The 14,475-nt window shown below is 37.4% G+C and overlaps 1 protein-coding gene across 1 annotated transcript; it reads right to left on the bottom strand.

Moving 5' to 3' along the window:
- Positions 1-2,009: 2,009 nt before the first annotated feature.
- On the bottom strand, positions 2,010-14,475 carry slc38a8a (solute carrier family 38 member 8a). The gene is made up of 10 exons (XM_085915048.1): positions 14,275-14,475; positions 13,554-13,752; positions 11,311-11,467; positions 10,305-10,409; positions 9,283-9,340; positions 4,951-5,065; positions 3,113-3,260; positions 2,734-2,936; positions 2,601-2,652; positions 2,010-2,122 (listed from the first exon to the last, which is right to left on the bottom strand). Exons 1-10 carry the CDS (start codon positions 14,473-14,475, stop codon positions 2,020-2,022), a joined length of 1,341 nt encoding a protein of 446 aa, XP_085771174.1. The 3' UTR covers positions 2,010-2,019.

The raw sequence follows: 14,475 nt of genomic DNA, 5'->3' as shown, positions 1-14,475 counted from the left end.
TATCAAATCCACGTGGACCAAGCGGAGGAGAGGAATGTTGAACGAATCAATGTTTCCACATCATTAAAGTCAATGTGCTGTTTGACAATGCAGAAATGTTTAAGAGCATTCAAGCCCAACAATGTAATGGTTCCTGTCCAATTAGGTTGATGCTAAATGAACTGTCAGAATGCCAATACTGTTCCCCATTGATACATTCCGGAATGGTGTTCACTGTGCAACCTGTTTTGTTTCTGTACTTTGGATACCCTGAGTATGACTTGTGTTTTGCCAGGAAACAAAATGATTATGCCTTTGAAATTTTGTGAAACAGGCCTTGAATGAATGGTTCCTGACTTGAAGGACTGACCTTGACATGCAGTTGACATGGAGACACAGAGCTGCTGATGTCACTGGTTTTACCTCAACGAGTCTTAATAGACAATTCCAGGTTCCAAGTCAGGAATTTGCCAAATTTCCCATTATCAAGGCTACATTTATTTACTTCTGTGATGGTGTTCTTTTCTTATCTTCAATTGAGTGCATGTCAAATGAACGTCTAGTAACTTCTTTGCCGTAGTATTAGGCCATGCTACTCCTATAGGTTTGGTGCATTTCTTACGTTCTTTTCCTCTTTTTTCGAGTATTCCTTAAGTAGGAAGGAGACGGAGACTAAAATATATAGCTAGCTACGGCTTAAAAAAGTGGCATACAAGGATGAATATTCAATTTTATGCGACTGTTTAACTATTAATTCTTCATGTATGTTTATGTAAAACAGATCTAGTAGACAATGAAGGGATGCAAGTATTATATTTGTCAAAATTCTAGAAAATGTAGAGTGATGCAAATTCAATAAAGGTATAAAATTGAAAACACCGATACAAAATGCTTGCTTTTTTTTTTAGATGCCAATAGAAAAAAGGAAGTAACAAGATGACAAAATGACTATAGACTGACTTGCATACACCCAAAAAAAATCAAAATGATGTTAAAATTATGACTTTCAGAGGCTAAACAAAATTATAGATTATATTGCATGCTGAGAAACAAGCATCAGGATTCTAAGTTGCTCATGTGATGTATTAACAAGCATTGTAGTCACTCATCAGGTTCATCTCTCTGGATTAAGGGGATTTAATTTACTCATCACGTTTGGGTTAATATTGTTTTTATTGTTGTTTGACCATTTAGACATCTATCCAATTTAAGAATATATTGAATGTGAGTTAGCAGTTTTGGAGAATAATTGCCAGTGAATTAACTAATAGTTGTATATTTACAGATTCACACTTGTTGTGGACATAACCTTGTCTTATTTTGATGCTTTTAATACATCTATTATTAAGACGTGACTCTTGAACTCATAAAATCAATGTGCTTATTTTTTTAACTTTTTTAACCAAATCGACACAATGATGTAAAATAGTACATTATTTATTCACCACTTTCAATGCATTTTTTTAACGTAACCTGAAAGGGCAAAAAGAAAAGACACTGGTATTTACACACAAACAAACATGTTTTAGGTATAAAGGTATCAGCTATAACTATTTTTCGAGCTTTCTGGAAAGCCGGGATCTTTGCCGACGAGCAACGTGACGAGTCTGACTCCAACAATGATGAGAGAAAACTTGGGATGCTTAATGACAAACTTGCCCAACAGTTTTATTTGTGATACAGAAGATGGATTTGTGAATCAATATCGATTAACAATAATGTGAGTACAGTGCAGTACATGGTTAAATAGTAGAATAAAGTACAACCATGTATACCATATGTTACAGTATGCATGTGCCTTATAATGCAGTGAACCCTATGTGTGGATTAAGTACAAAAAACATGTGACTCTGCCCCTTTCAAACCAAAACGCCTTATAGTGCGGAAATTACCATATCCCAAGTCAAATATAACAAGAGAGGTTTCAGAAGTTTACAGAGTCTAGTTTGTTGTCATCAAGACTGATTAGCAACTGTCTTTCAAGGACACTCTTAAGTCCTGTCGAGGGAAGAAGTTGAGTGTCAAGGCAAAATTTAAGTGTCATATCTTCCCAAGCAGCTGCATGACAGCAATGGTGGTACTCTGGCCAAAGATGAAAGCACCACATAACAGTGTGACCACTCCCCAAAGTGTGAGAACAATTCTGAAAATAAGGAAGGTACACAAAAGATAGAAATGGATGTAAAAATGTTATGTTGTTAGCTTGCTTTTTAAGTAATCACAACTTAAACCCCATTCATTTATGAAAGGCACACACAAAAAAAAACTCTTCATTCTGAGACATTTTTTAGTTTGGTACCAATTTGGAAGGTCTGACTCTGATACACATACAAATGGAAGCTGATGTCTATTGGCGATATAGGGCTCGATTTCCATACACACATCTGCACAGTGGCGTAATATATATATATATATATATATATATATATATATATATATATATATATATATATATATATATATATATATATATATATATATATATATATATAATAAAACATAATTCACGCCGTCACAAACATTTTGCCCTAATGATTAGTTCCAGCAGACATGTGACATAATTCCAGCAGACATGTGACATAATACACAAGCACCCAAACATGAACAAATGATTCGCTCACCTGGTTTTACACGACACCGGCTCAGACTGCATGGCAAACATCAGACAAAGTCCTAGTCAAACACACAAAGGATTTAATTGGGTTTAGTTTCATGGTATAATAGTTTAAATGTGGACACTAAACAATGCATTACCTGGGAATATAAAGATGAAAAATGCACTGATCCCACCAATGACAGTGATGACTTTACTGATGTCTGGTACCAACACAGCGATGAGAATTGTTGCAGTTATCCACAGGAACGTCAGCGTGTATCGACTGCGACTTTCAAACTTGACCGTGACTGTGCGGCCACGTCTCCGCCACCAACTCAGCAAAGGGTCCTGGATCACTGATCTTACAGTATGAGCAAAAAAATAAATAAAAAATTACAAAAGAAACAAGGATTTTGAAAAATGAAAATAAAACTTGTTTATATACAAAATATTGCTTCTCCAGATTTTTTGAATTGAAATAAATAGAATACACAAACGACCAAAATAAAGATTACATGAATGAGAAATGCTCCCAACCTGCCCAACAGCAGGATGATTGGGTAGATGGTGATAATAGAGACTCCAAAGAGGAGCCTGGCAATGAGCATCAGAATATCATTGCCCATGTATGACATCAAAATGTCGGCCTTCACATCCTTCCCAAATGTCAGGTACCCATAAACCCCTGCAAGAGACAAAGACAGCATTTCTATCCCCTTGCTAACAAACACACTATGTGCATCTGAAGCCACATACTGTAACCAAATATGAACAAGCACTCTGGTTTCTAGATCTTTGTCAGAATGCACTAGCTATATTTAGGAACCATTATCTCTTTTGCAGACTATTTACCACAGTGAGATTGGAAGCTGCTCCAGTCAGAAATGACGTGATCAATGGATCAAATATTGTGCTGAGAAGGTCATGAAAATGTGCTGCACTTTGGGTATTTGAACTTGTCATCTCCGAAACATGTTTTAAGATGTAGCTCAGTGAGGAATGTCATGTTATACTTTGGCAATATACCATTATCTATGTAACCGTCCAATGATAGGTGGAATAGTCCTGCTAGTTTCTAGTCGTTTTCAATAAAGCATGATGTTCCAGGAAGCACAGGAGGTGATGTCATGTAATAGAGTTATATGGTTTAATGACAACACTTTGATTTAAGATGAAAACTACTCATAACCTTATCCTGTGATTTATATATATATATATATATATATATATATATATATATATATATATATATATATATATATATATATATATATATATATATATATATATATATATATATATATATATATATATATATATGGCACAATGTAAATCTAACAATTCATAGGCTGTCTATTTTTGCTTAACTGCAGATATGTGCGTTCTCACTTTTCAAATGAGTCTTGAGATAATTCATCATCTATAATTATGGAAATTATTACAGTTATCCACAAATGGGTTTTTGTGTTTTTAACAGCATAATCAGATTTGTGGTAGAATTGTAAGAACAAACGTTTTGATTAATATATGTATATAAATTAGTTACTGCAATAAGACTGTAGCTCATTTAGAGCCCAGTTCTCCTTTTTGGCATAATTCGTTGGACTTCTGGAACACCCGCTGTGCATAAGATGTGAATGAACACATCCACACCAAAGACAATTGACTCAATAATAACAGACTGGGTGTGTCGTGTAACATGCGCTTTTCCCAAGTTTGGCTTTGTAATTGAAATCCATGAAAGAATAAAGCCGGCCTAAGATTACGTTAAAAAAAGGCCTTCCGACCCTCAACCTTATGATGTAGTATGGTGCTAGTTTCCATAGACATTTTTTGATAGACCGGCATTGAAAGAAATAAAAGCTCACCAATAATGTAAATGTAGTTTTTTAAGGGACCCTTGCTCTTATTTGTCTTCAATGGTGTAACTTGGTGTAATGTTTTCTTTTTCGATTCAACATAGGTGCATATATTGATGCAATTTTGATGATTTTAGATTAAGGGTTGCTCCACCCAGAGTATGTATCTGGAATGAAGAATTTTAATAAAATAAAAATGCTATATTGATGATATAATACATTTTTCTAATTTCCATTCTTGAGTCTCATTTCAAAGTAAGAATACTTTTTTTTTTAAGCACTAAAATCAAAATGACAATATATCGTGCCTTTGTGGTTGACATCTCCACAAAGAGATAATCAACAGGGGATGAAAAGTTGGGTTAAAAAAATGTGACTAGAGTAGTACTTGCCATCTGATGACTGCAGTTACAGAACAGTCAGTTCAGACAACCCCAAAAGACTAAAAAGCCCAATTGGTGGTGTTGATTTATGACTTAAAAGGTGTTGCAAGTTAGGTACAGACTGTTACCTGACCTGTGAGAGAGTAAATGATGAGGCAGATAATCATGGTAACCACAGAGATGAAAGCCCAGTGAGAGAGACGTTGGTTCTCCATGCTGCTGTAAATGGCAATGGATGCCTCGTGACACTGTAACAAAGAAAAAAAATCTTGACATTAGTTCAATACGATTCAAATCCAAGGCAATGTTGCAAATTAGCAACTTTTCAAAATCATAACAAATTCTGGTAACTTGTACATTATTTGACTTATTGATAAACTTACTGTCCTGTGTGTAAAATAACCAATGCTGGATGGGGATTCAAATTGTTCTGCAACTTTGCCAGCTTCTGACTGACTGACTACCTGCACACCTTTGAGTTTCATCGCATCTCAGATGCTGCCAAACTATATCTGGATGCACAAAGGTGTAACAGCTGGGTGAGCCCGGCGGATATGGCACTGTCCTTCTCGGGCGAGTTGTCTGGAAGGTTCAGGCAATAAATGCTGGCTCTAGCGTTCCTGCTTGCTTAAAAGGCGGAGTGGAAATGGCTGTTGACCTTCTAATGTAGTCTACAATGTAAAGTAACTTAATGGTTTAGCTGTTGCAGAAAGTGAATGAACAAATAATACAAGAAAGGGTTTTCCACACTGAAGCTAATTTCAATATCATTCAAGTAATCTGCCTGTTTGCAGCTCCTTTTCTACTAACTAGTTAGACTTTTCAAGATGATGTGATGTCATTAGTCTCCTCTGTGTAATGTTAGTATTGCATATGAATTTGGATTTTAGCTGGAAATTGCCATCTGTTTGTTGATTCTTTGGGAGTTTTTTTTTTTTTTTGTCGTATCTGAAATCAATATTATATTCAGAACACAATATTCAGTAATGACTTGATCATCAATTTGTCACTCAATGTACACACAATGTAGTTAAGATGACCAATAAAAACTCTAATCAATACTAATCATTTTTTATTGTCGTGCAATTTGATCACTATTAACATTGGCGAGTAAGTAATTGACTGCAAAGCGCTGTACAACCCTCAGTTCATCCAGAATGAATATCAAAATGGCCATTTCAACAAATTCCACGAAACAGTTCTCTTAGCTCAACCCCGACTGACCGAGGGGTGCGAGTTTGTAATTTCCCCCCCAAAAAAACAAGTGTGACAACATGAGATTGTGCATCATTAAAACTGCCAAAGAAATAGTTTAACAAATTGGAATAGTGAAGAAAAAAAGGTGATTATAATCCATGTGAGCAGTGTTAAATATTGAGGTACTGCACAAACTGCACTCTGCAGGCTAGGCTGCTCGCCATTGACTATCAAACACATTCAGTGACTGCAGAGTGAGGTTTTACAAAACATTGCTTCTGTGGGAAAACAGTTGCTTGTGGTGCATTTTTATATATATAAAAAAAGACATTATTCTTCTTTTGTAATCCACAGAAAATATCTTGGGACAGGGGGGCACAACCTAGTCACATTTTGCTATCACCCATCCCAGATCCATGAAGAGATATAGAGAGGTCCTGTAGGAATCGGTTTTAGCCCCAAAATGACTTTTCTCTTCTCTTAGGTGATCTCAGAGCAAAGTCTTGGTCTTATTAGATTTTATCTCTTTGCCACTGTGTCAAGCTGCAGTTTGATAGGATATCAAATGAAGGATTTGGGCACCAACCAGTGACCGTGTTAAACCATCACATGGGCCAAGATACAGACTCTTTTCCACACTTGATCCCAGGTGTCATCTACCTGGTTTAAATCTCATTCCCTTTTCCTGCAGTAGCCCGCACCACTTGCCAGGATCTCATCAGCTCTCCATTCAGACCTTTGCACAGCAATCAATCAACCTCAGACTGGGAGTCACTGGGTGTGTTTGTATGAGAGGACATGCACTAATCCTTTTGCACGCCTCCTTCCTCCTGCCTTTATGTGTCCCATGTTACCTTGGCAACTTGGGAAGTTACATTCAAGTCTGCACTGCTTTCATGATCTTTTTCTGCAACTTGACCTGCCTAATAAATTTGGAAGCAAGCCCTTTATATCCTAAACACACATGTTGAGGGTTTGAGTCTGCAGAGCTGGCATTTTTTTAATCCATTTTTTTTACCACTTACCCTCTCACCAAGATATCAATTGAATTACATATTTCACTATTTTGCAATTGACCTTTTTCAATAAGTGCCGATATGTTTGTTTTTCCAGAATTCTGAATTCAATCAGCGCAAAGCAGATAGGATGCTCTAAAGGTCACTGGTTGTCATCATCTTTCACACATTTAACGCATTCATAAGCACACGCGAAGACAGATATACAAATTTTGAAAAATGACAAATTATTTTTGGACTACTTTTGCCCAGATCAAACTATTCACTAAACGGAATAACGCTAAGGACAGCAGCATTGCCAGAGACTCACATGAGAAGGAAGCACCCGAATGAGGAGACTTAATGATTTTTACATTTCTACTTTGTTGTGTATATAATTGTATTTGAAATAAACTAAAGAACAGTAAAGCAAAACTGTACATTATTGCACCGTATCGTATTGTGTAAAATTGTACTGAATCATATTGCAGTACAAATCATATTGTGACCTGTGCATCAACGTACATATTGTAGAAAATGCAGAGAAGAGAACTCTGACTGTGGTGGAAGTTAAGAAAGGAACATTCTCATGAGGAGATGAAAGGCAGAAGGAGCTTCCAGAAGTCTGGATCACAACAGCCAAGGTGATGCGAGAGACAGAAAAGAGACTACGGTAATGTCTTCTAGTAGTAACAGAGAAGAAGAGTTTGTGGTGTGCCCAGCATTCAAAAGAAAGAGATTAGCTGAGAAAAGTGCAACATTGGGCGGACTGAGAAGACAAGACTACAAGGACATTTTGAGATGTTGCCGTACTTAGTCCTGCACTTTTACATCAGCAAACCACGACGGCACTTACATAATGCAGTACAGATGTGGTCAAGTGAACAGCTAAACTTGCTCAGCAATCTCAATAAAACTGACAAGTATCCCGAATATCTCGTTCACTCTTTTTCTATGGTTTTAATAAGTTGTCTTGTATAGTTTCACTGTTGAGTTTTTATATTTTGAAGGCTGCGTGTTTTTTTTAATTTGCCAACTCACTTGGTGATTTAACGTTGGCAATTAGCCAGCTTCAGGCTACTTCTAGCAGATTTGTTGCTAGTCACTGGAATTGGCTTGTTGGGTATAAAATAATTTTACCGAAGGCTAACATGATGAATATTTTATTTATTTTTTATTGGGTAACAACACCAGACTTGTATCTGAATTGTATCTGTTCTCAAAATTAAACCACAGCTTATTTACATAACCGTCTTGGGAAAAGCAACATTTTTGTTGTTTGCCACCCAAAAAATCCAAGTGCCCACCCAAACATCACATACTCCTAACACCTCTGTCCTTATACCAATGGAGGTATGGAAGCATCTAGGAGACGTGGCTGTGGATTTTTGGACCAGGTTGTTCAATAGCATTCTAAAGAGTGACGATGGAAGAATCAGGTTGACAATGAAGTTCTAGGAAACAGTTGTGTAAGCTTGACTCGGGACAAAAAGAGAGTATTTATCGGCAACACTATGCATAAGATTAGAAATGACCTGATCATAGAGACAGCCAAGGTTACATGTTATGAGAAAAATGTTAGAAAGAGCTAAAGCTGCTGGAAAAGAGGAAATTCTAAGAGAAGTTTGATGGATGAAGTGAAGGAAGACTGAAGAGAATTGGTGTTAAGAGGAGGATGCAGATGATAAACTTTGATGGAAACAGATGACATGCTCTGGTGATTTCTAACGGAATAATAACATTGAAATGTGAGATGAATACAGAGGTGCCCAACTTTTTTCAACCAACGATCTCCTTTTCAATCAGCCAACCTCTTGCAATCAACTATTTTAAAGTCAAATTTGCAGTGCCCACACATTTCCGATCTGGAAGCACAGAACGCAACGATCAACTAATTGAGCGCTCCTGGATTAATTGAGACACCAGTAGTCCTGTCCCTGAGGACCCATGTCCAAGTCATATTATTGACAAAAAGAAATATCAACGAGGTAATGTCAAGATGTTTGTTTCTATTGCACCCTATTCCGCTAACATGTCTATAATTACATGAAATCAAACAAATAAGAACTTTGTCTCACTTGTGTGGCCTTCATTTCCTGCTTTAGTTTACAATAAAAACATAAGGTAGCAGGAGATTTTCCAGACATAAGTGAGCACATTTTCCTGTTTATATCGAAAGCCACAATCAACCCAAGTTAACACTATGTGACCTTCTGGTCACGACGGTGCAAACACATTACCGATACCAAATACATTTCCGTTGTTCTACTTACTTGAAAACCAAAACAAATGGTTGGGATGACTCTGAATGTGGATGCCCAGGAGCTGATTCTACATAGAAGATAAATTAGACAAATTAGATAAATCCGTGCATCTTTCAAGTGCAGCTCAGTGAAAACAGTCTTGACGGTGAAAATGGTTCTATGAGGAAAGCGGAATGGTGATTTATTATGTCCATCCTAGTGGTCTCAATTGAAAGCAGATTTTATGGATACAACTCATGGCAGTCATATTTCTTGGAAGCATTGCTGTCCCCATTAAGTCAATTTATAGCCTGAAAGCATATCCCAAATACCAGAATTTGCTTCTAGAGGAGATGGTGAACCATGAAAAATTAACAAATTAACAAAAAAAATTACAACTAATAGTGGAGAACATGGAAAACACAGAATATTGCTTAACATTGAATTGAAAAATAATGAATTCAAAGTACTGCACACTGATTTATTTGAGATGTAAGTATTGGGGCAACAGTATGAATACTGAGGAATATGATCAAAGGTCACTGTGAGCAAACTGATCTGTCGAAACCTGTCAATATACCAAAAGAGTTGTTTTGTAAATGTATATAAATGTATGATAAATGCAGCGCAACCCGTCTCAGGATATTTAAGGAAATAAAGAAATGCTAAAATGCTACCACAAGTTTGCAAAAACTCCAATTCCATTTAACTTGGAACATGAGTGTGCAACAGAAATAAAAGACTGACTGGGAAAGTTTCGAAATGCTCAAAAAGACCTGTGTGGAACATTCCACTGATAAACTGTAAAAATTAGAAGCATGTAAGTTTCATGATTGGGTGTAAAAGACGCTATCACAATTGGCTCATATATTCACAAGCAAGGATGGGGTGAAGCTGACCACTTTAACGTTTCCCGTTGAACAATTGAAATGAATTTAGGCATTTTATCATTGACGCTTCATAATATTATACAACATTTTGGAAATGTGGAAAAATCTCTGCACTGACACACACGCACACAAATTCATGATAACCAGACATATTGTACATACCCACTGCTGTAGAGTGGAATTATGTGAACCTGAACAGAATGCATCAGGTGATACTTGATGATGATGGCTATCGTCAAGTAGGTTGCAGCTAGAGTGCCCAGCACACTGTGAGTAGACAGAGGTGGGACAAAAAGTTTAAATATCATTCAAAAAAGAAAGTAAGAGAAATGTAGATTATTGGAGTGTGAGAACAAGGCTAACTGGATTTAAAAGGGTCATGTCAATGTAAATCAGATACCCGAACATACTATAATTTCAAAGAATATTACCTTTCTTAACCATGCAATATAGAAAACACGCCTTGTTTTTGCGTCGAGTTCAACAATTCCGCTTAATTGCTCTTTTATAATGATGCAAAATTGTGCCAACGGTCTCAATGTTTGAGTCAACCAGTACATGCAGGCTAAATGAGAAAAAGAATTCCAACAGTCATAGCAAAAAAAAAAAAAAAAGGGAGGTAGTTTTGTATTCAATTCAAGTTTATTTACAAAATGCTAAATCACAAGAAAAGTTGTATCAGCGCAAATAGAGCAGGGCTAAGATCACTCCCCTCACTCATTATAGTGTATTGTAATGTATCTTTTTCTATTGTTCATACATGTGTTCTGGGGACACTGTAAGAGAAAGTACAACAGTGAACCCTAGTGGAACATATTTGCATTACACCCCTCAGTCAAATCGACCAGATTACAGAGCCTTAGAAATCATGCATAAATCAAGGAATCATTTGTTGTGAATCAGAATGTCTTTCTTTACCCCTTTTACTGTTCACAAGGGAATTTATCAAATGTCATTGCTTAGTCATTGAAGGAGAAGGAGTTTTATTGAAATAGATGTTATTTTTCTCTGCCATCATGGTTAATTTTGATTTTACTGATCATCATACCACTTTTATGTGTGTGTGTGTGTGTGTGTGTGTGTGTGTGTGTGTGTGTGTGTGTGTGTGTGTGTGTGTGTGTGTGTGTGTGTGTGTGTGTTGTGTAGAGAACAGAATTGGAATCCAGACCTGATATATTTTTGAATGCTGATCTCTTTGGGGGTGGAAATAGGTAGAATGAGGAAGGCACACAGTAGCACCAGGGCAAATCGTTGGTCCGTGTAGAAGTGATAGGGCATCTCTGAGTGAGGCAAACCAGTTACTAGTTCATACAAAGAGCCGCACACTAAAAGACATAAATCAAAAACAAGGACATTTCACCACCAAATCAGACCAACTGCAACAAACGTGAAGAAAATCAGACAAGTCAGAATGAGACTCATTGAACAGAAAAAGCATTGTATAAACCAAATCACAAACAAATGGCAAGAAGTGATTCAAATTCATAATTTAATGGATGGATGGATGGATGGATGGATGGATGGATGGATGGATGGATGGATGGATGGATGGATGGATGGATGGATGGATGGATGGATGGATGGATGGATGGATCTTAGCTGTTGAATTTTTATTTTTTTCTTTAATAGATGTTCATAATAGATAATTGATAACAGATATTACCTAGAAAAGGTCATTTCAAGGTCTTGGGGGTGGATGATGATGTACTGGTTTTTATTCTTGATAATACACGGTTGCCTTGGTAACCCCAGCTTTTTTGGGGGTGCAGACGCCATCCTTCATTCAGTATGGATATGTAGTAATACTCGAATAAATATATTTAAAAAAATGATATTGAATTGGTAAAGACAAAAGTATATTTTGGTTATAACTATAGTTAGTTTTATCAAAACAAGACCTCGGTCTTGCTTTTGTTTTCTCAAAAGCATTTTTGCTTTTCGTAGGTTTTGTGAATAACAACGTGTGTCAATTTTACTTTGAGTCTCTTTGTTCGTTTTTGTGAACCTTGCATCCAATTTGGTCGCACAGAACAAGCCCAATGGACTTGTTTAATGTGTGAGTCGATCTTATTTGCAATACACAAGGGCTTTTGGGGGTTGTCTCACAAACTTTGGACCCAAAAGACCCAAAAAGAACAATTTGACTCTCAGACTGTCTTTGATCATCCTGGAACTAATCAATGGGCAAGCCTTTGCTTTTCCATCCATTTTGATGGTTGTTTTCCATTTTCTTCCATATGTCTCTGCATTTCATTTTGTTCATTTTAAACCATTGGAAATCAATGGAGATGAACATCCATCCATTTTCTGACCCACACGGGGGTCGCGGGCATGTTGGAGCCTATCCCAGCCGTCATCGGGCAGTAGGCGGGGGACACCCTGAACCCGTTGCTAGCCAATCGCAGGGCACACGGAGACAACCAGCCATTTGCACTCGCACTAAATTTGGAGTGCTCAATCGGGCTACCAAGCATGTTTTTGCGATGTGGGAGGAAACCGGAGTGCCCGGAGAAAACCCACGCGGGCCCGGGGAAAACATGCAAACTCCACACAGGGAGGGCCGGAGGTGGAATCGAACCCGCACCCTCCTAAATGTGAGACGGACATGCTACCCAGTGCTCCACCGAGCCGCCTATTGTAGATGAACAGCCTATAGTTTTTTTGCACGTGTATAAGTTTTCCCCTCTCCAATCAGTTTTTTTATGAAACTATGCGATCTTTCTGAACAATGTCTTGAACGTCCCATTTTCCTCAAGCTTTCAAAGAGAAAAGAGTGTTGAACAGGTGCTAGCTTTATCTTTAAATAGGGGACAACATATTCACACTTGTTTGGTCCAGAAAATTGACAAACTGACTGACTGAATGCTGCACTACCATTATTGTGAACACCCCCTTGTATATTTTTTATCCTTCAAATTACCCAATTTCACAGCCTCAATGTGCATATCATGAATGCTTGGTCTTGTTGGATTTACTATTACCTTGTTAGCCATGTAACCATATTTTTTTTTTAGTCTCATAGCGCTACTATTATTCTCAACACTCTTTTACTTCATGCTCACATCCAGCCAAATACTATGTAAATGGATCTAAATTGGTTATTCAACATTAGTTATTCAATGGGCAAAAGTCAGTCACCTGATCTTGACCCAAATTTAAGGTTTTCATTCACTGAACTTAAGGCAACTGTGAAGGAAGCAAATTGCATGCAAGCACACAGATGGTGGCTTTTTTTTTTTTTTTACATTTGAGCCACTGAAAATGGAGAGCCTTGTAATTTTCCCAAAATGGCTAGATAGTGCATAAATAGAAAATAAAACACATTGGACAAATACTGAAACAAAAATTATCTTGTTCAAAAATAGATGCTGCTGATTGAAAATTGAAATATAGAGTCAACATCCTACTCACATTTTTCCAGCTGATCATCCACAATAACAAGGAAGGCCACGGAGATCATAAAAAGGTTGAAAACGAAACAGATTTCACACAGCTGACCGATGGCTGGGCCGCACACCTCCTTTACCACTGCCTGGTAGGTGCATTGCCCACTGATGGACGACGAGTAGCCCAGGATGATCAAACCACTGACCAAGAACACCACAGAGCCCTGAGTGGGAAAAATAAAAATAAAATAAAAAAAAGAAGAAGAAAAAGATTGCACTGATCCTCTAAGTTCATGATGTCATAATGAGATTTGGGGAAAAAAAGAATAGCATCGCTTTTTGATAGTGTCATTTACAAATACACTAACCGAGAGAGTAACCATAAGATAATTTGAATTCCTGGCAACAGCTTTATGAGATCCGCTTTAATTTCGCATGTGAAAAGTATTATGTCCAGTTCAGGGAAACGCTGAAAGTGCGGATATGTTTTTTCCTGGTTACATGGTGGATGGGAAGTATGCAGCTGGGTGCTGAACTTTTATACCACCATTTAAAATAAATATATCCAGCGACATAATCATAATGAAAAAAAAAAAATCCTAATCGTGTATGAGTTAAAATGCTGACATTGGAGGTTACAGTCTATCAAAACATCAGCAATGCCAAAAACAACATGACACAACAAATAGTCGACAGCTATTGTTCTGTGTTCTAATTAAACATAGATAAATGTGAACAATACCCACCAGCTCCACAGTGATTGCGTTGTGGATGCCCCCGGCTCTCTCAAAAGCCCATGGGAAATTTAGTAGCCCAGCACCCAGGGCAGACTTGAGCATGATGAAGATGGCCCCCAGAGAGCCAAGCCGGGACCCGGCCGTATCCACCCGGGGTTTGGCTGATGCTGAAGCCAACAGGCTGATGCTTTCTCTGGCTAACTCCTCCAT

The sequence above is a fragment of the Syngnathus leptorhynchus genome, chromosome 6 (genome assembly GCF_054491065.1).
Source record: "Syngnathus leptorhynchus isolate UIUO chromosome 6, UIUO_Slep, whole genome shotgun sequence".
NCBI classification, from domain to species: Eukaryota; Metazoa; Chordata; class Actinopteri; order Syngnathiformes; family Syngnathidae; genus Syngnathus; species Syngnathus leptorhynchus.
This window is presented reverse-complemented; position numbering and strand designations above follow the sequence as displayed.